The sequence below is a fragment of the Macaca thibetana genome, chromosome 4 (genome assembly GCF_024542745.1).
Source record: "Macaca thibetana thibetana isolate TM-01 chromosome 4, ASM2454274v1, whole genome shotgun sequence".
In the NCBI taxonomy this organism is placed as follows: Eukaryota; Metazoa; Chordata; class Mammalia; order Primates; family Cercopithecidae; genus Macaca; species Macaca thibetana.
The window spans coordinates 98,902,437-98,923,597 of record NC_065581.1 but is presented as its reverse complement, the minus strand read 5'-3'; the positions used below and the strand labels follow the sequence as shown (position 1 = coordinate 98,923,597).

General features: G+C 33.7%; 1 protein-coding gene across 8 annotated transcripts in view; it reads right to left on the bottom strand.

Annotated features, from left to right (window-relative positions):
• Positions 1-21,161, bottom strand: part of GRIK2 (glutamate ionotropic receptor kainate type subunit 2) — a 704,801-nt gene that overhangs the window by 258,098 nt on the left and 425,542 nt on the right. For all 8 annotated transcript variants that reach the window (XR_007724833.1, XR_007724834.1, XM_050786670.1 and 5 more), the window contains one exon: positions 8,317-8,430. Coding sequence is in view for 6 of the 8 variants with exons in the window: in XM_050786670.1 (XP_050642627.1) it covers positions 8,317-8,430 (114 nt within the window). In the remaining 2 variants the exon portion in view is untranslated. The remainder of the gene's footprint in view (positions 1-8,316; positions 8,431-21,161) is intronic.

Below are 21,161 nucleotides of genomic sequence, written 5' to 3'. Positions count from 1 at the left end.
TAGTTGTGCTATTCACCAATGTTTCAACAAAGGAATTTACTGATGTCAGAGTAATATGTCTTAAGGGAGGATTCGGCATCGTGATTATCATTCATGCTTGTATTAAGAAAATAAGTCATTTAAAAAATTGATACGCTATTAAATTCCTTCAGTTGGTTGTTACTATCTATCTGCTGATATTTCTATTTTGGTCATTAAAACTGTGGGTAGTTTAATTCACAAGGGAAATATAGTAAGGAAAAAAAACTGAAGTTTGAATCAATCAAATGTACCATTTTATTGTGGTTCCAGTAAAAGGCTTAATGGGAAAGCAGACTGTACCTATTAGCTAATCTCCAAACAGCATTTCATCTCTGAATCTAATTTATTAGACCCTTACATAAATAATCAAGATTTGACTGCTCAAAAGTCATCGCCAACATCTCCATCCATACATGAGTATCATTCATCATCCCCTTTCCCACCATCCCCATCACACTCTGTGGCAGTGCTATCATCCCTGCTTCTAGGCTTTTAACCTTTAAGTTTTCGTCCACATTCCTCAATAGTTTTTGCCCTATCTAATGCATCCCCAAGAAGCCTCATATTTAATTTTCAATGTTGCCATCTCTTTCCTCTTTCCTATAAGTACAGTGCCTCTCAAAGCAGACTCTAAAAATAATCACCCATCCAGTAGTACCCATGAACAAATCATATCTCATTTGTTCAAAATGCTCTTGATTACTTCTCTGTTGAACTTTCTTAGAATATTCTACTCGTTCTCCTTTAGGTACTTGAATTGTGAATATGGGTTTGAAAGGGACTGAGGAATCTAAGAAAACACACCTCTGGCTGGGATGAATAGAAAGGTACTGGAATCATAAACAGCTATTGAAAATATAGGCAGAATCAGCACTGTGAGTCCTGAATCAAAGAAAGAGGATTGATGCATGTGGAGCATGATACTATACGTCCAAGTGGCTATATGTCCAGTAAGTAATTGCAAATTTACATCTGAATCTCATTTCAAGGTTTTAGCTGAATTTCAGATTATATAAGTGTATATGGTTCTATTGTGATAACATCTTTCTAAAAAATGAGAATGTGAAGGCAAAAATATTTCATTTCCATGTAGTTTGCTAGTGGCTGAGCTGAATTCAAAATTCAGATTTTTCTATTCATTCTTTTATACAAAACTTAATATACTGGTCATAATAAAATAGTCTTCAACCATTTTAGTATTGACAATTATAAAATTGTCAATTTTATAATATTGACAATAATGTTTGGAATAAAAAATAATATAAAGGCAAAATGAAACTGCTTGTAATTCTTCATCATGGTAGTTAATTTAAATCAGATTTAATAAAGGACAAAGGAAAAAATATGTGTATATGAAGTAAAAAACGAGGTTCTGATCACTTACAAGGTTTTAGAAATTAAGACCCTAGGATTTTCAAAATTATACCTAATTTTACATCAAAACTCATGACTTTCTTCTTTCTCTACCACCATCAATAGTTTTATATTTGACTAGCTTTGTGGAAGTCTCTGAGAATATGAGAAATAAAATACATTTGAAATAAAACACATTGAGTTAGCAGAGCAAGAATGAAAGAGAGAAATGTAGTACCAGCACAATCCCTGAAATAGAAGAAAAAATATGGCGAGAAAAAGTGTAGTTGTCTGAACAAGCTGATTGTAGGAATGGGGTTGGAGAAGACTTTAGTTTGAATGAGTCACTCTCATCTCGCATTTTAACATGTGATTAAGACAGCTGAGAAGGAAAATATTTTTCCTCTTTGTGAGGCTGCAGTTTCTGGGTTTCTAAGCCCAAATGCTACGCAACTCTCTACGAACTACGTGCTTGACAGTCCTTCTATGACAATGGAAAGACAAGAATCAGAGGGAAAACTTATTGCAGTGGCAGGTTTGAAGCCTTAGAAAAAAGATGCTTTTGTTGATATTATAGAAGAAGCCACAGAACCACTTAGGGGATAATTCGGTCACTTCTCTCTTTTGTACTGTGTACTTTTCGATTGTCATTGGAAATTTGCTTCCCAGTAAGCCTTCCATATCTGTGGGCTGTGACACAAAAGCTTTACAAGCTTAAGCAAGTAAACTGGATACTGTAATACCCTCCACAAAGTGCTGTGAAAATAAAAAATAAGACTAAGTTTTCAGAAGCAAGCACATTTGTTAAATTCACTGAGCCACTGGGGAGAAGGAATCTCCTTGAGAGAAAATGCTTTTCTGAAAAAGTAACCAAAAGCATAGTGATTTGTATGCTAAAGTGTTACTAGTCAACAAAAGGAGGAACATGTGCAGTAGTATTTAAATGCTACTAATCTTCTAATGGACAAAAATTAATTATTATATAGGAACAGCGCAGTGAGAAACACTCAACATATTCAGACAGGAGTGAAAAATGTCTATTGAAAACCAAGAATTTAGAGGAAAAAGTAGGCATTTCCTACATTAACTTGAATAATTGGAGACCATTATTCTAAGTTAAGTAACTCAGGAATAGAAAACCAAACATTGTACATTGTCATTCATAAGTGGGAGCTAAGCGATGAGGATGCAAAGACCTAAGAATGATACAATGGAATGTGGGAACTTGGGGGAAAGTGTGGGAAGGGTGTGAGGGATAAAAGACTGCAAAATTGAGTATGGTATATACTGCTTGGGTGATGACTGCACCAAAATCTCACAAATCACCACTAAAGAATTAACTCATGGCTGGGCACAGTGGCTCATGCCTGTAATCCCAGCACTTCGGGAGGCCGAGGTGGGCAGATCACCAGAGGTCAGGAGTTCAAGACCAGCCTGACCAACATGGTGAAACACCATCTCTACAAAAATACAAAAAATTAGCCAGGCATGATCCCAGCTACTCGGGAGGCTGAGTCAGGAGAATCACTTGAACCCAGGAGGTGGAGGTTGCAGTGAGCCGAGATCATGCCACCGCACTCCAGCTTGGGCGACAGAGCGAGACTCCATCTAAAAAAAAATAACACAGAACTTGCTCATGTAAACAAACATCACCTGTTCCCCCCAAACCCATAGAAATAAACAAACAAACAAATAAATAAAATAATACTTAGTCCCCTGATACTTCCCCTAGCTAACAGCAGCAGTAACAAGAAGACCAGGTTACAAACTGAAGGTTTGGCACATGTTATACTTTAAAATCTCTTACGACCTGCCCAAAAAATTGTATTTTTTGTTATTATTTTTGGCAATTAGGAATTCACATTTTAACAACCTCTATACAACAAATAAAATCATCATAAATGAAAGTATAATTTGAAAGATAATAGTTTTAGTTCCATTAATAATGATAAACACAAAAAAACAGAGAATTTTAACAGCAACTGAACTTGGAATTCAAAGACGAGAGAGGCAATATGGAGAATCACAAACAATATTAAAATTAGGGCATAAATAGAGCTGAGCTTTAGGCATAGACTGTAGATGACGATTCATAAATCTCCAAATTTATATCATAAATTTTAATTCAAAAGTAAAAAATAATTAAATACATAAAATAAATGTTTAATGCTTTTTATGTAAATTTACTGCATAATACAATTATGTGCTATACCCATACAATGTACTGGGTCTAGGTCATGTTATTAAAGTGGAGTAAAAACATGTGTAAACATTGCAATTCTTAAGAGAAAAAATGAGGTAAGTTCCTATATTGTCTTGATCGCCCAGGAGAATCTGAGATTATAAAGTGGTTAAAAGAAAACTAAGCACTAAATAAGGGGAGCACAGAGACTAGAAACTCAACATATTCATGCAAGCCTAAATATGTTCTCTGTAGAGAAAATGCTTAGATGTTCGGGGGCACATCTCTAAGGGCATCACAAGGTTCTAGCATATGTGGGACTTCTGGATGAGAAACACTGCTTTAGGTAAACAATTATCAATCAAGATGCTGTTTTGATCATAAACTATAAGTGTTAGCCTTTTCCATATTTGACCACTAGAATTTTCATTTTATAGTATCAGCTGCTCAGGTTGGACAAACAGACTGGTCAAAACCATACAGCTACTCCACCTTCTAGTTGTATGGCCATGAATAAATTACTTAGATTATACAAACATCAGCTTTCTAACTTAAAAAAAAAAGAAAGATATAATACTATAAATAAGTAATGGTATCTACTTCAAAAGTTTATTATTACAAGTAAATGAATAAATCCATGGAGAGTGTTTTAAACTATGTCTGGGACACAGTAGGCATGTAATATATGTCTGCTAGGATTTTTCGTAATGGACCATATTCATACATTTATATTGGATGCAGTTGAGAAGCAGATCGAGGCATTAGCACCAGTCATAATGGTCTTTCAGTTCTGCAAAATTTTCCAAGCCCTTTCCTGCTTTAGGGTGCTTGCATATGCTGTTCTCTTTGCCTAGAATATTCCCTTGCCCTTTCTTCACCTTGTTAATTTCTCCTCAAACTCTAGGTCTCAGCTGCCTATTCTTCTACTGTGAGTTCTAATCTGACTTGCCCTTCCACTCTTGACCTCTAGTATAACTCAAAATTACCCTGTATATTAAGGCACCATACCATTTACTTTTCTCTTATATCTTAATTATAACTTGTATGTCTTTGTGTGTGTGTGTAAAACTCTCCATATGAATTCCTGCTATTTTCTAAGTTCAATAAGGGAAGAGATCATGTCTATTTTGTTAGCTTTAAATACAGTGCTTGGTATATCATTATTATTCAATACATATTCATCAAATAAAAGAATGAATAAAATTAAATAAACGAATGAATAAAATTCATGAGAAATAGAGCTGATTATAACTAGCTTGTGGGTAGTGCTGAATTTCAGAATACCTCATCATTTTTTAAAGACCCATAATAAAAATGTTGAACAAGAAGCACAAGTTAACATCTCCTTGTATCTCCTTCCCATAATAGCAATATGGAAGAAATGTCATTATTCATAATGTGGCCAGAATTTCCTCTAAGATATTCCAAGAGAAAAGGACAAAATAATCATAACATCAATCAAAAGATAATTTCTCCAAAACTATAAATAAAATACCAGTAAATTAGGTCAAGCATAAGCTTACATAAATAAGGTACATAATCTTTTCAAATCTATTCTTTACTTAACTATGGATACATTGAAGTCAGAGTATTTAGAAAAAAGAATTTTTTTAAAACTGAAAGGTATAAAAATAAAGTGCTTTATTTTATCCTTTTAGGAAATATTAGGATCTTTTAGAAACAAGTAGTGTGGCATACTCTAAAATGTAAATAACTTGTTTATTGAAATGTGAGCTTAGTGCATCTTCCATAGTTGATCTTACATCTTATTTATATGGAGAAATAATCTGAGCTGTAGTTCTTAATCATGGTTATAGATTTGTGTTACCTGTGAAACTTTAAAAAAAATGAAAGTGTCCAAGATTCAAAGTCTGGAAATACTATTTCAAATGGTATGGGGTATGTGATAAGCTTTAGAACTAACTCTGATATGAAGACAAAATTAGATACCATTTCTTCATAGAGAGATATAAACTTGGTTATGATTGAGAAACAATATCTGAATACTTCTCAAAAAATAACACTGCATACTGAAGCAAGATTGAGAAATTATATGGGTACCTGCTTTAATATAAAATATAAATAAATCACCTGCTTTATCTGCACTAGATAATTTTAATAACCTGCACACTTGAAAAATAATTAAATATAGTCATTTGAAAGTTCTGTACTTCCTCTAATTTCCCATTTAATTAAATATCATTTATTTAATTTAATTTGACAAATGTTTATTGAGTGCTTGCTATACCCAAGGCACTTTTCTCCAACATTGAGAAATCAGAAAGTGTAAAATTTGATTATAGACCTTGTACAGCTTATGTCAAGTGGAGACACAAACATACATAGTTTTCTTAATTAAAAAATGGTAATGCCATGATGGAGTATTCTGGTACATAAAGTATACAAACTTCCTCCTTCTCCGCAAGACACAGACAACTTAATGGAGCTGTCAACGATTTTCATGGAGTGGGTAGCATTTGAGATGGACCCAAGAAGATGAATAGGATTTTTACTGATGAATAAGATTTTTACTGCAGAACAAAAGAAGAATTGAGCAGGCTGGGTGCAGTGGCTCACGCCTGTGATCTGAACACTTTGGGAGACCAAGGCGGGCAGATCATGAGGTCAAGAGATCGAGACCATCCTGGCAAACATGGTGAAACCCCATCTCTACTAAAAATGCAAAAACTAGCTGGGCATGGTGGTGGGTGCTTGTAGTCCCAGCTACTCGGGAGGCTGAGGCAGGAGAATTGCTTGAACCCGGGAGATGGAGGTTGCAGTGAGTCAAGATCGCGCGACTGCACTCCAGCCTCGCAACAGAGCAAGACTCCGTCAAAGAAGGAGGAGGAGAAGAAGGAGAAGAAGAAGAAGAATAGAGCGATTTGGAGCCATCAAATAAGTGATGTTTTGGGGAGTTTGGCTATATCAGGGAGATGATAGAAAGGAGTGTAGGGACCAGATTACTGAAGTCTACAGATGTTTTCTACCCGGAATTATTGATCCTATGATCATTGCAGAGGTACATATGGTGTAGAAAGAGAAGACATAATCTAATTCTATTCCTCCAAGGAATGTTTAGTGATATTGGGAAAATAATGCACACATGAAATAAGAACAGGATAATATTAATATTAAATCATATATTACTGATGAATATTATATCTCATAAATTTAGATAAGCATATTGCAGAGAAAGGGAAGAGCATTCACACAACTACATAGCAGACTAACTGGTTTTTCCAGTTCAATTAAAACACAGGATTCCTGAAAGAAAATAGTGGGAAGTGAAGATAAAAAGGTGAGAGCGAGCAAGACCATAGAAGACCCTATACATAAAAATTTAAATTTATTGGCTCTTTAATGGCCAATAAGGATTCTCTAACAGTTTGTATAACAAGGAAGTAGAGAAACGACAGGATTAGATTGTCATTGCTGTTTGTTATTGTTGATGTTGTCCTGGTTCAAGCAGTCATCATCTGCCTGGAACAGAATTAGATTTTTATGGTGGGACTTGGGTGCACTGCAAAAGAGGAAGGCCATAGGCAGAATAAATAGTTACATGGCTATTGTAATAGTCCCAACAGGAGGTAATGAGATCCAGAACACAGTGGCATGTAGACCAGAAAGAGGATGTGTAATTGCACTGTGAGAACATTTTGACCGAAGAAGAGGGCTAGGTTGGTGAGTATGGGTGTTATCTTTGAAAAGAGAAGAAGATATAAAATTAAGTAAAAGAGTGTCTTAGACATTTGGATGTGACAGACAGAGCAAGTATCCACTGAGGTTCTTAGCCACAGAGTGGTTAAAAACTTTATGACTTCCATCACTGTCACTTCATGATTATCAGCTTTGCTGACATTCCTGGTTGCTACTAAAGGGGTAAGAATATATATTCCTCTTAGATTGATTTCCCACCATAAATCAAATTTAGAAATTATATAAATGCTAAATGTTTACGGTAGTTTGTTCTAGATATTACTCTCATATTTTTACTGACTACCTGGGGATTAATAAGAATGGGCATTGATAAGCTTATTCTGTAGGTGAAAAGTATTGATTAAATAATATAAGAGCTATTTGCTTATCCTAAATTAAAATTCCCTTTTGCAAATGACATCGTGGGCAAAAGTGAACATTACTGTGTGATGTAATTAAAAGATATAAATATAAGAGGGGTATAAACATCTAGCCTTACCATATTAATTTAAGTCTGTCAGTGGTGAAAATATTTCTGGCTTTAAAAAGCACTTGTCATTTGGTTACATTAGGGAAATTCATAAAGTAAAATTGATTTTCCAAGATGAGAACGATAAAATGGAAAAGAAGGTTAAAATATAATTATAATGAGAAAAAATTCTGAAAAATAAGTGCCATGCCCCATGAAATATATTTGCGGAAAATAAAAGCAGAAGTAAAGTTCACTTTTGGCTCATCACTTAACTATATTTATAGAGCTTCATGTATTTTTCAAGTCTTGACATTGACAATTCTTCAATAGTAACTAATTTTGTAAAACTGAAAATATTTCCAGTAATATATTAAGCTGTATTATTAATCAACATAAACAGCCCAAACATTAATACAATTTAGATCATTAAAGACTAACAAAACTGTGACTAAATTAACATCGACTCATCTGTTGTACAGTAATTGCTAAATAACTGTAAAATACATTACATTCTCTTCATTACTGTTCCAATTATCATGTCCTTTTCTATGCACTACATAGATCTAAAAATAACAGAAAAGCAAATACTTACCAAAATGGTGGTAACAATCAAAGAACGATTAGATAAGGAATCTGTGATGTTTGCCGGCTTTCCCTTTTGACTTTCTGTCATATTCAGGCCACTGGCTGGATCCCACGTTCCAATCTATAAAATAGCACATGTACTTTGTAAATTGTCCATCAGGCACCTGGGAGAGTACTGCAAGAGAAAGTTAAGATTGCTAACACTTATTATTCACCTCTGCTGCATTATCTGCTGCCGTTAAAGTAAAGGCAGCTTGTTTTAAGCATGATTCACTGCTCTGTGAAGTGTGTTCAGTGAAGTGTAACATTAAAGAACAAAATGATCCACTGAACTTCTCCAGTCAGTATGGGAGCTTAATTTTCCATTCAAGCTTTCATTCACCAAGATAAACCACATTTGATGATACCTTGATAGCTGGCTGGAAACTCATTAATAGCACACATCTTTTACTCTAATGGATCTCATCCTCTCATTATAAAGATAACATGCCATATTATAGAGACAAAGCTAAAAGAGCAACATCTAGGGATCCAAGATAAATTAATAGGTAAAGGTAGGCTTAAGGGAAGCACTGATTAGTGTTTTGCACTACCCCTGGTAGGATGAAACCATGCTCAGAATTATCTTTGGAGATTTAAAAACACATCTTTGCACCTTTTAAAATGCTCCCAAGAAAGGAGGAGACAGTAAAATCTCATCTGAATAACACATTCCAATACTTTCGTCTGTACTCCATTTAATATGAATTTTAATTTAACTAATACCTTCTGATAGATTAGGTCATATACGCACAGTGTTTAGACATTTTGTATTCACTGAACACAGCCTATGAGATAATGCAGACAAGCCTCCAGAAGACACATGTAAGCACAGGATGTCACAAAATGCATTGATTAGATGGTTTATTGACACTTATCCCATTGCACTATCATATAACAATGATCACCAATAAGGAAGAGCAGAGGCAAAAGAAGATGTGAAATCAGTTCTTTTTCCTCACTGTCTCAAACCTAGGAGTAATCAATAACAAAATATGTCTTCCATACTCTCTTAGATAAGTATCCAACTTATTTTTCTCAAAGAAAAGGAAAACTATCAAATTATCTTTAAAATAATTCTTTGTATATAAATTAAGTATTTTTTAAATGGCATTGATTTAGCAGGTATTATTTACTGTGTTCTAACTAAATATGCTAACAAAGGTCCCATCAGCATAACCTCTTTGCCATATTTCCTCATATGGAGTTAATTTGCCTCTCACCATTAAATTATGTATAGTCCTGATGTTTGTGTTAGGAAAGGAAAAAGTCAAGTAATTCAGTCTTCTTTCCAAACTAAACCACCTACTGGCCAATTACATTTCTTTACATTAGACTATGCTTATGACAATGTCCTAAAGATGGAGTCTAATTCTATTTCGGTGTCAATAATGAAAGACTTTAGGGGCCAAGCAGGTCAGATCAATGTGAAACATGATAATGTACAGGGCCGTAGTAAGAATTTCTACGCAAGTGTGTACAATTTTTAAATCTCACAAAATGTCAAGGCACAGTAGAAAGGAGGGGCCACAACCCCAATCCTGCTTTTCCAACAGCTGTGTGCCTTGGGGCTGCATGTTCCCAAAGTAGGTGCTTTAGTTGAGTTTCTAGTAAGGCACCACCAGGACTAGTAGAGGGCCTGCTGGGGACCTGGGTAGGGAAGGATGGAAGAGTGTCAAAACTAGAATGCCTGTTGACCTGCTTAAAGTGTTTAAATATTTATTTATTTATCTATCTATCTATCTATCTATCTATTTATTTATTTATTTTATTTTATTTTTTGTTGTTGTTGTTGTTTAGACGGAGCCTCAATCTGTCGCCCAGGCTGGAGTGCAGTGGCGCAATCTCGGCTCACTGCAAGCTCCGCCTCCCGGGTTCATACCATTCTCTTGCCTCAGCCTCCTGAGTAGCTGGGACTACAAGCGCCGCCACCACGCCCGGCTAATTTTTTGTATTTTTAGTAGACAGGGTTTCACCGAGTTAGCAAGGATGGTCTCGATCTCTTGATCTGCCCGCCTCGGCCTCCCCAAGTGCTGGAATTACAGGCGTAAGCCACCCGCGACCGGCCTATTTATTTAAGATGGAGTCTTGCTCTGTCACCAGGCTGGAGTGCAGTGGCACAATCTCGGCTCACTGAAACCTGTGCCTCCCGGGTTCAAGCAATTCTCCTGCCTCAGCCTCCCGGGTAGCTGGGGCTACAGGCGCCCGCCACCACGCTTGGCTACTTTTTGTATATTTAGTATAGACGGGGTTTCACCATGTTGGCCAGGATGGTCTCGATTTCTTGACCTAGTGATCCACCCGCCTCGGCCTCCCAAAGTGCTGGGATTACAGGCGTGAGCCACTGTACCTGGCCAAAGTGTTTCAAATTTAAAATCATTTGCAAATACTCTTTTGGCTAAACAAGACACATCTGCAGATAGTACTTTGCAGTGAATGACTGTCACTTTTCTATATCTGGTCCATAATTAATACCTATCATGCATTTGTTCTCTTAGATTTTACTTTTTTTATATATAAATTGGCAAAATAGCTAGGATTTTCAGATGTGTAACTCTACCAGCCAAACCACTGACAAACATCATTTGTCCACTGTCGTCTATCTAATAAAACCTTAGAAAGTTTTCAGCTTTCTAACCAAGTAACTGATACAAAGAATTTCCCATTTCACATAATGCCACCCTCCACTATTATTTTTATAACAATAATTTAGTTAAATGTTCACTCATCTTATCATCTGAAAATACTTCTCTAGTTTCATTATTGGTTAGTTGCTTTTCTAGTTCTTTTGGAGTTCGGACACAGATGCATATTACATGAACCTACAATTTCCTATACTCACGAGTATTAGTTATCCTCTTTTGTAAATCTCAGCTTTCTTAGCATAACATTATGAAATTTCAAAAATATTGGTGGCTTTAAAATTTTAAGTCAAATAAAATTTTAGATATTCCCTAGATTGTCAACTATATAACTCAAAACTTTCTTCCATTGAGGAAGTTGTCACCAGAGATTTTGTTTTGTTTTAATGGCAAAAACCATGGATAAAGTAATGGCAATCATATTTTTATCTATTTGGGAACCACTATTTTGTCATATGACTTATGACTTGATCAAGCCTTTGAAGTACCTTTTTTTTAGCTCTGAAATGGAATTAAGATGCTTAAGCACCGTTGACCTTATAGAATTGTTCTATATATGGTGACTCTACATCCTGGTTTGCCCAGGTACTGTCTTCATTAATAATACCCTCTTGTACAAATAAAAAAATATCATGTTTTGGGTAATAAATTATAGGGCCATTCTAATCATAAGGATTCAAGTAGATACAAGAAGTATGAAAGTGCTTCAAAAGTCATAAGGAGCTATAGAAAATTATGATTTTATTCATTTTTATTTTATCTTATGTTCCAATTGGCTCTTTAATTTCTTCTTGTGGTCAGAAATATAATGCATATTAATTGTCATCAAATAATAAAATATGCAAAAGATATAAGGAGATCAATTTAAACTTTGAACCTCTGAATACACCCAGAGTCAATCATGGTTAATATTGTAGTCCTCTTTTTTCCTGTCATTTATCTTTCCACATATATTCCTAGAATAGTTTCCGTCATAGCCTTATAGTTAATGGCCCAGCTTTTATGGACAGCGTATTTGACTGCCAGGATCCTATGTCCACCACTTACCATCAGGTGACTTGGGCACATTATTTCTTTGTGCCTCAATTCTCCCATCTGTAAATGGGAAATAATAGTATGTACTTCTAAACTATAGTGAAGATTAAATGAAAAAGTATTCAACATAGTGTGTTTATAAGTATGCTATAATTATGGCAATTACTAGTTATATTCTGTTTATACACTATTGTGAGCATTTTCTCCTGATACCAAAGATAATCAAATCCATAGTTTTGATGACTACACAAAATGATCATATGAACATATCATGATTTAACTATCGTTGTTACAAGGCCTTAGTAAACACATTTATTTATAAATATTTGTTCACACATTTTATTATTTTAAAAACAGATTTCTAGAATTAGAATGACTGAGTGCAAATAATCTGCATTGTTAATATTGTTAGTATATGTTGCCAAATACCTTTCCAAAATAATTTCTCTACATGTTATCTTTCCCTTTACAGTTCATGGTAGTTTCCATAAGACAACTGTATAACAATTTAGCTTTTATTTTTAATAGTTGGAATAACATCAGGTTATATTATAGAGGTTTATAATTGTCAAGTCTTTTAACTGTAGATGGTGTTTTTATTGATAAAAAATAACTTATTATTTCAATTACTTTGTTTTACCTCAACTCCCAATATATATTAATCACACTTACTTTACCTCCATTATTTGTGTATTTGCATTTGCTGATAAATCATTATATATATTTTCACTTTCAACGTATTTCTCATTTTGTTGGATTTTTTTATAAGCAGTGCCTTGGTGGATTTTTCAATGTCCTAACTTTTTCTCTTCCTGAATCTTATCTTTATTTAGCCTTGCTCTCTTCACATTGGTTTGGTGTTTGCTATTTATTTTCTACTCCTGGAAATTTTCCTGTGGTAATTGGGAGATAAATTACATTTAAGTCTACTAATATGTATTATCAACTTCTGTTTGAAATATTACTATCATGTTGAAAAATGAATATTCAGCCATAAAAATTGAAATATCTACTCTACGAAAATTATCTATGCTTTGTCCCATTCTGCTACCACACATACTGATTCACGGTTTTAGTTAACTTTTTTTTTTTTTTTTTTTTTTTTTTTTTTTAAGATGGAGTCTTGCTTTGTCCTTTAAGCAGGAGTGCAGTGGCACGATGTTGGCTCACTGCAAACTCCACTTCCTAGGTTCAAGCAATTCTCCCTGCCTCAGCCTCCCAAGTAGCTGGGATCACATGCATCCACTACCATGCCCGGCTAATTTTTGTATTTTTAGAAGAGACGGGGTTTCACCAGATTGTCCAGACTGGTCTTGAACTACTGACCTCAGGTGATCTGCCTGCCTCGGTCTCCCAAAGTGGTGAGATTACAGGCATGAGCCACCGTGCCCGGCCAGTTTTAGTTAATTTAATTTGGGGTTGTAAACACTGCCTCTCTTTATTTTGCTTTGTGCATTATGAATTATTTTGCTACAAGGAAAAAGCTGTAATTTTGGTATAATTTGTAAACCCATTATTCGAAACTATCTTTTTTTGGGCTTAACTGAATTTGATGTTTACTAGGATATCTAGCCACAGTTCCTTCTTTGTTGAGTATTTGCTTTTCACTTATCATTGTTCTTATATAAGACTATTATTTTCTACTCCTGGAAATTTTCCTGTGGTAATTGGGAGATAAAATACATTTAAGTCTACTAATATGTATTTATATGTATTTATAAAAGATAACTATGTGACATACTTAAATGATAGGTTGGAGATTTAAAGGTATTTTTGCTACCTTCTTATATAATGAAAACTTAGCTAAATGAAGACCTATTGTATCAGAGCTGTCTTCCTTCAGAGCTAAGTTTTATTTATTTATTTTTCTCTAGTATTAATTTAATGTTGCTTAAAAAGGCTGACAGCTACCTCATATGTATTTCATTGTTGGTGAATATTTTTTCTTGAAACTCTTCGTTATTATCATTTGGAAATATTAAATCTCAACCAGTACGTGTGTGTGTGTGTGTGTGTGTGTGTGTATGTATGTAGATGTTTACATATGTATATGTAGATGTATGCATGTATCTATATATACAGTACATTTATGTATGTGCATACATAGCATTTATGTATATGTTATATATGGATGTGTATACCAGGTATATATGATTTTTTTGCAAAATATGTTACCTAAAGACTGAGTAGAGAAATAATAGTTCTTTTCTTAAATTGTCAGAAATATAATGCATTTCTCCATTTTCTGAACATAGACTTTGTTGCATCTTGTAGTTCTCAATTATTTGCATCCTCATGTCTTCTATAGAACTACTCTTTCCCTTTCACTACCTTATGCATATACCTTAATCACTGTTTCAAAATATAGGTAACACAGTTCCTCCTCTGTGCAGCAATGGATGATCTTTTATTACGCTTCCACACAGAGCAACTTAGGATTGCTTTTACTTACTACAATAAGTATCACATTATATTTTAATTATTTACTTACCTCTGTCTAGTAAAAAGTAAATTCCCTATGGATGGAGACTGGCATACTCATCTTTTTACCCCAAGGCCTTTGAATATAGGACATCCTATGGGCTTTATATGTGAGATCTCTGAATGTATTGGTTACATAAATATAACCAGTAAATGTTTTATTTATTGAACATAAATAATCATATTTATTGAACAGAAATAAATGTTTTATTTTTGTCATCTCAGAAATGCCACTTATGTATTGCTTTGAATCCAAGTTATATTTCATTTTTATTGATACTGCTGTGTTAGACTCTAAGTCCCTTGACAAAACGAAACATTTCATCAGTCTTTAAATTATATAATAAATATCCAATGAATAGTTATTGAATAAATAAATAGAGTAAGTGAGTGAATTACTCCATGATAAAAACTTTCAGAATTTTTGGTTGACATTCCAATATCATTCATTCATTTGGCAAATGTTGAACATACATTATGTGTCTATTCTTTTATAATTACATATTTTGTTTTCCATATTTTATTATTCTCTTTTTAAGTTATTAATGTTTTGTTTAAGATCTATCTCAATATCATATTTAGTGTTTGAAATATTATGCCACATACCTTTACTATGCATTTCAATTTTTCCAAATTATATTTTATAAGTATTTTAAATAAATATTGCACACTATAGGTTTTGTTTTTCAGGAATGTATAAATTCTTCATGTAATTTTGTTTTATAAGTATATTTTTTCTTTGGTTTCTGTGTATTTTTTTTCTAGGTAGAAAAAGAACAGTTTTTACAATAATTTTTAAATTATTTATCTAATTAATTAGTTGATCCTTTATTGTTTATTTATTTTGTTGACAGTTTTCTCAGTACAAATTTTGTTTTATAACTTATATTACTACTTTAAATCCAAAAAACGTTTCTATTTCCTCTATTGGGCTATATAATTGTTAACCTCTGAATTTAGCATCTTATCATTTCTTCTAAAGATGCATGTTAGCTCTGTTTTATGTATGCCGAATCAATGTGACATGTTTCTTATTTTCTATGAAATTTATGGTAATAATCTGTTTGATATGTATACAAGAAAGTTTTTTAAGTAAGAATAAAATAAACATCCCCAGTTAGTTTTTAAAATACTAGTTCCAAATAAAGTTAAACTTATTTTAAAGTAAGAAATAATTTAAATTCTCCACTAAAAAATACCTGATACAAATCTATCAAAATTCTCTTTATACTATCTTCCTGGCATTGACTAACAAAATATTCACTGGATGTTGGTAGACGGAAAAAGAATCAATATAGTTTTCCATTAGACAACAATGTAAAAAAGAAAAAGAGTTATTTGCTTGTACATTGTTTTGACTTAATGTCAGGAGAATGTGTCAGCCTTGAATAAAGAATATAAGCCATAATTCTCCGAAGAGAGCCTGTGTGATGATAATGAGAAACCACACTGTACATGTGTTTCTAACAGTCTTAGCACAATGCGGACTCTCCATCTCAGAATACGTTTGCTTAAAGAAATTTCTTTCCAGTAATGAGTTGCCCCCAACCATGTGGCCCACAAAGTATAGTTTTCCTTGAAGTATATTGACTATTTCTCTTAGAAAAAAAATGACACCCCAATAGTACTGTTTGAGAGAATTGAGAAATAGAAAGCATAAGGAAGAGATTTATATTAAATGCTGATTTACGTATGAAAGATGAATATGTCCTGCAATTGACTGAATTAGTGGATTGTTTATTTCTCTATTAATTTATAAACCTATTATTTCTGAAAACCCAGGTTGCTCAATCCAATACAATGCATGAATTTGGGGTACAGAGATTTTTTTCAACAGAGTAGTTTTATCACTATTAGTGGGAAATTAGATACTTTTGTTTTGCTTACTTCACCCCTTCAAATGCTAAATAGTTAAATAAAAAGTAGAGATAGTTAGTTGCATTACTGTCTAATAACCCTTGACATCAAAGTTTAATAACGGTTTACTTCCATTGAACTACGTGTTGAAAAGAGAGCACTTAAACATTGGCACCTGAGCTCTGGAAAAACAAAAAGAAATATTTTACAGCAAAGCCTATGTGCTTCCTGCCAGCTAGAATTTAGAGTCCAGAGCAATTGTCTGAGAATTGGCTGACCTTCAGATATAAGTTAATTGGCCTATAAGGATAGGACAAAGAACACTTTAGTAATCAGTATCCTGAAACTCTCAACTAGTGTGCATAGGATCTGAGATTTTACCAATTGAGAACCACAGTGCTAATATGAGTATAATAAATCAGTAAGTATATTATCATCTCATGGAAAGGAATTAATAATCTAAACACTGATTTTTCTCATTTAGGATTTTTATTTTAGTTTAGGGCAATTTAACGCTAAGCACAATTAAAGAGTTAACAGACAGGTGGTGATTTTGATTTTTTAAATAATGTTCGAATCAGTGAATTAAATGTTCCCAAATATGAAAATACGATAACATTCAGTTAAAAGCCATTTTTTCCACAGATAAAAATGTAGTTCAGATTTGATTTGATTTGAAATCAAATCAATCAATTACAACATTATATATATATAATCATAATTGTAATTTATTTATATATATGTTAATTCAAATTTAGTGGTTAAAAGAAAAAAAGTCAATATTTACTATTCTTTGGTGGGCCAAAATAAGACATTTTGGTAACCAAAACAATAAATTTGTGACCTCAAATAAGGCAATCTAATTGATTTCTAAACATAAACATCATCCATAAATAGTTTTCTGAAATATGTTACCGTCCTGAAAGTGTAAAGTTACCAAGCAAAATGATAACTATACACACTGACACACAAAAATGTCGGCACAGTTCTGAGACAGGGCTTATAATGAATTCTATATAAGAGTTAGACAAATTAAATGGCTAACATCTCCAAAGCAAGGCAATAGGCTTGGATCCTGCCCAGCAAGTATTTTTGTTTTCGAGAAGCAAACATCACTTTTTGACTTATTTAAAGATTACTAGTTAACACCACCATTAGCATTGCTTACAGGAAGGCAAGATAAATCTCAGTTCCTGGACAAGTTGGGGGTCATTGTTGCCATGGGGACTGAGTATATGTACCAAATGCCACCAAAGAGAGGAAGATAAAAACTGCCATGCATCCAGTATCTAGAAATCTATAATCAATATAGCTCTCACCTATCTAAGGTAGATTTTCAGATTTAGATAAGTTTTGAAGATTGTCAATTCCATTCAGACACCTTTTTCATAGGAAGTTTAATGAGGGCAGGATTCGACAAGTAAAAGAAAGGTCAATAGTAAAGATTTCTGTAGAAATAACCACTTTTTCTTCAAAATACATATTTTACAAAAAATATTCAAAAAGCACTTTGAAACATATTCTAATTCTAGAACACATATGCCTATAAACTCAGGCAGGCAGAGTTTCACTACTAATTCTTATCCTCCTCATATATTATCAAGATAGTTGAGTTTTAGCAAAAAGCCTATGGTTTACTGATACTAGTCTCTAGACTGCTAGGTGCAAGCAGTAAATATTTAAGAAGTGTAAGTGTTAAAAGTTAAAATGAAGCTTCACATGAAAGTGAAATATGACAAATGTATACCTTTTAGAGATGTGTAAATGTGAAATATATTGCTTTATATTATTTATAAATACTATTTAGACATGTACATATTATTTTTATATTTATACTATTAACTATAGAAATTGACATATATTTCATAAAATGTCTTTTTGTATTTTTTAAAGATTTTCCCAAAGGATACAAAATTAGAAGCTGATTTATTACAAACCTATGCTGAGGCAAACACACTGTGATTATTTTTTATAGTCCCAAATGCTTCAAGGTCCCTCAGCACTATTTCTGTCCAAAGAAATTTATCAGTTTTATCTTTTCTATTTTTCAAAGTTAATATAATATTAATACATAAAGTCAATTTTAATAATGGCTTATTAGAGCCTATCTGCTGAGGAGATAATAAATTCTATTCTCCGATGTCTATTTTCATTTAAATATCACACAGGAGAATATCAACAAAATAATCAGAATGGCAAACTTTGATGCTAGAAAAAGGGTAAGAGAAGTACACAAGAATAATATTAATTTACATCTGTACTCAGAAACAAATATTCTGTAGTAAAATAAAAATTATTTTGAATAACCAAGAAAGTATAACAGTAAAAGATTGATTTTTTGTCTTGTAAAACACATGAAGTACTCTGTGGTTACATAGGAGAGTTTATAAGAAAATTCAATCATGAGTTAAGATTCAGGGATTTTATTATTGCATTACAGTTTCCTATTGGAAATTCTTTTCTAAATTTAAGTGGTTGTTTTCCCAAAAATGGCTTCTAGGTAGCTCATCTTGCAATGAAATTCCACTATTTTATATAATGTCATCAATTCAGTCTAAACGCATTTTGTGTGGAACCCTTCCAACTCTGTTTGCTGTAAATGGCATCCTTTCGAAGTTATAGTCTAAGAGTATTTCTGTAACATCTTATGCCATCAGTTTGTGTTTTCTTCCCTCTGAAGCTGGTCTTTCCTAAGCGCATAGCTAAGCTTCAGGTGACTGAACAATAAGGATAAACCATTTCCAACAATAAGTTACATCCTGGTTACATACTCTAAACAACAAAAACAAAACAAAACAAAAATTTATTGTTGGTGATGATGTTTTTGTATTTCCTCACAAGTAAATTTTTCCTGATTCTTTTTATGTTTGCTATTCTTCTCCCTCCAAATTACTTCAGTAATTCGACTCACAGACTGAATACACAAATAGGCAATGACCAAACCATGTGTGATGACAAAGTTTGACCCAGAAGCTCTGGAGTGAGCATCTCAGGAAGCCAAACATAATCTCAGCCAGCAATCTACACAAAACAATCAGGATTCATCCTGTTACTTCCAGTTTTCCAATTTTTTGCCACCCTCCAAAACAGGATCAGCCAGAGAAAGTCAAATATGCCCCCCAAACCCATTATCCAGGTGCCTTGCTTAGTTAGACCAAATCCAGTTTCCTCATGCCAGCAATCTCCAATCACAGCACAGCTGAGGTCTTCATTTCTTTCCACTATAAAACTTTTCCACTCCCCTGCTTGCCTTTGAACCCCAGTTTAATGCAAGTGATGATGGCTGCCTCCCTTCCGGTAGTAAGTTCTGAATAGTAACTTCTGCTTGTTCTCATTTGGGTGGGCTTTTTTTTATTTCCATACTATTAACTCATAAGGACAAAAAAGGAATATTTATAAATAGAATATTTATTATTACTGTTTAATGTAATACTGGAAGGCCTATCTAAGGAAGTAATATTCAAGATGATATCACCAGGATGAGTAAGAGTTCTACAGGCAAAGGCACTGGGAATGAATATTCCTGGCTGGGAAAACTATATTACTCTATGCCAAAGTGATAAGAAAACTTTGTTTTCTTGAGGAAACAAACAAACAAACAAAAATCCTCTGTAGGTAGGGCATAAGAAAAACTGGAGTTTTTAATTGCGCTATGAATGGGGCCAGGTTTGACACTGAAGCAATGTGGATCCTTACAATTTCAGACTTAAGGGTGACGTTCTGCAATCTAAAATCCTTTACCCACTTGAAACATTGACCCATGACCCCAACCCACTGACCCCTTGACTATTGTCTTTCCTTGTTCTCATGTTGGAGGTACAGAGCAAAGCTAGGAAAAGCAACAAACTGTGCTATAGGAAAATAACTCTGCATCAGACACTTGAGTAAGCGTTCTATGTGAAATATCTCATAATTTCCATAAAGATCCTTTATTCATTCAACAGTCAACAAATATTTCTTAAGTACATACTTTGTCCTCAAGACAAGGGATACTTTGCAAAGCCTTAATATATAATAGTGGAAAAGGGAGCATATATTTTCCATCTAGTAGGTCTTGCACTCTGGCTAGGGAGATAGCCCTTTTATAAAGTTTACATGAATAAATAATTGCGGACTTTGATAGAGTCAGAAATGAAAAAGGGCAGAGCATTAGGAAAAATTTAAACTTGATTAGAGACTTAGAGGAGGCCTATCCAAGGAAGTAATATTCAAGATGATACCACCAGGATGAGCAAAAGTTCTCCAGGCAAAGGCACTGGGAATGGATATTCCTGGCTGGGAAAACTGTTTCTACTACTCTATGCCAAAGTGATAAGAAAACTTTGTTTTCTTGAGGAAATGGAAAAAAAAAAACCCTCTGTAGGTAGGGCATAAGAAAATATCTGAGAACATGATGAGAGGTCACTGGTGCTTTGGACTTTATTCAAAATACAATCGGAACCTATGAAGGCATTTAAACAGAGGGATGACATGGGTCAATTTTCTTTTAAAAATATCTGTCTGGCTCCTGTGGTTTAGGGAATGGATTATAAGAGAGTTGAACACAGAGACTTGTGGGAATTCCAGTGTAGCTGTTCAGTTGAAAGGTACCACCCTTATGATTCAGCAATGGATGTGGTGAGAGATGAATGGATTCTAAACATATTTTGAAAGTAGAATACACTATACGATCTTTGAACTGGCCAGAAGAATTCAAGCTTGGAAAATCATTTATTCTGTTTTCCTGTTCCTGTTCTAGAGTGCTCAATATCAGCCTCTCATAAGCAAAAGTATTGCCTGAGCTAGACAAAGTCTGTAG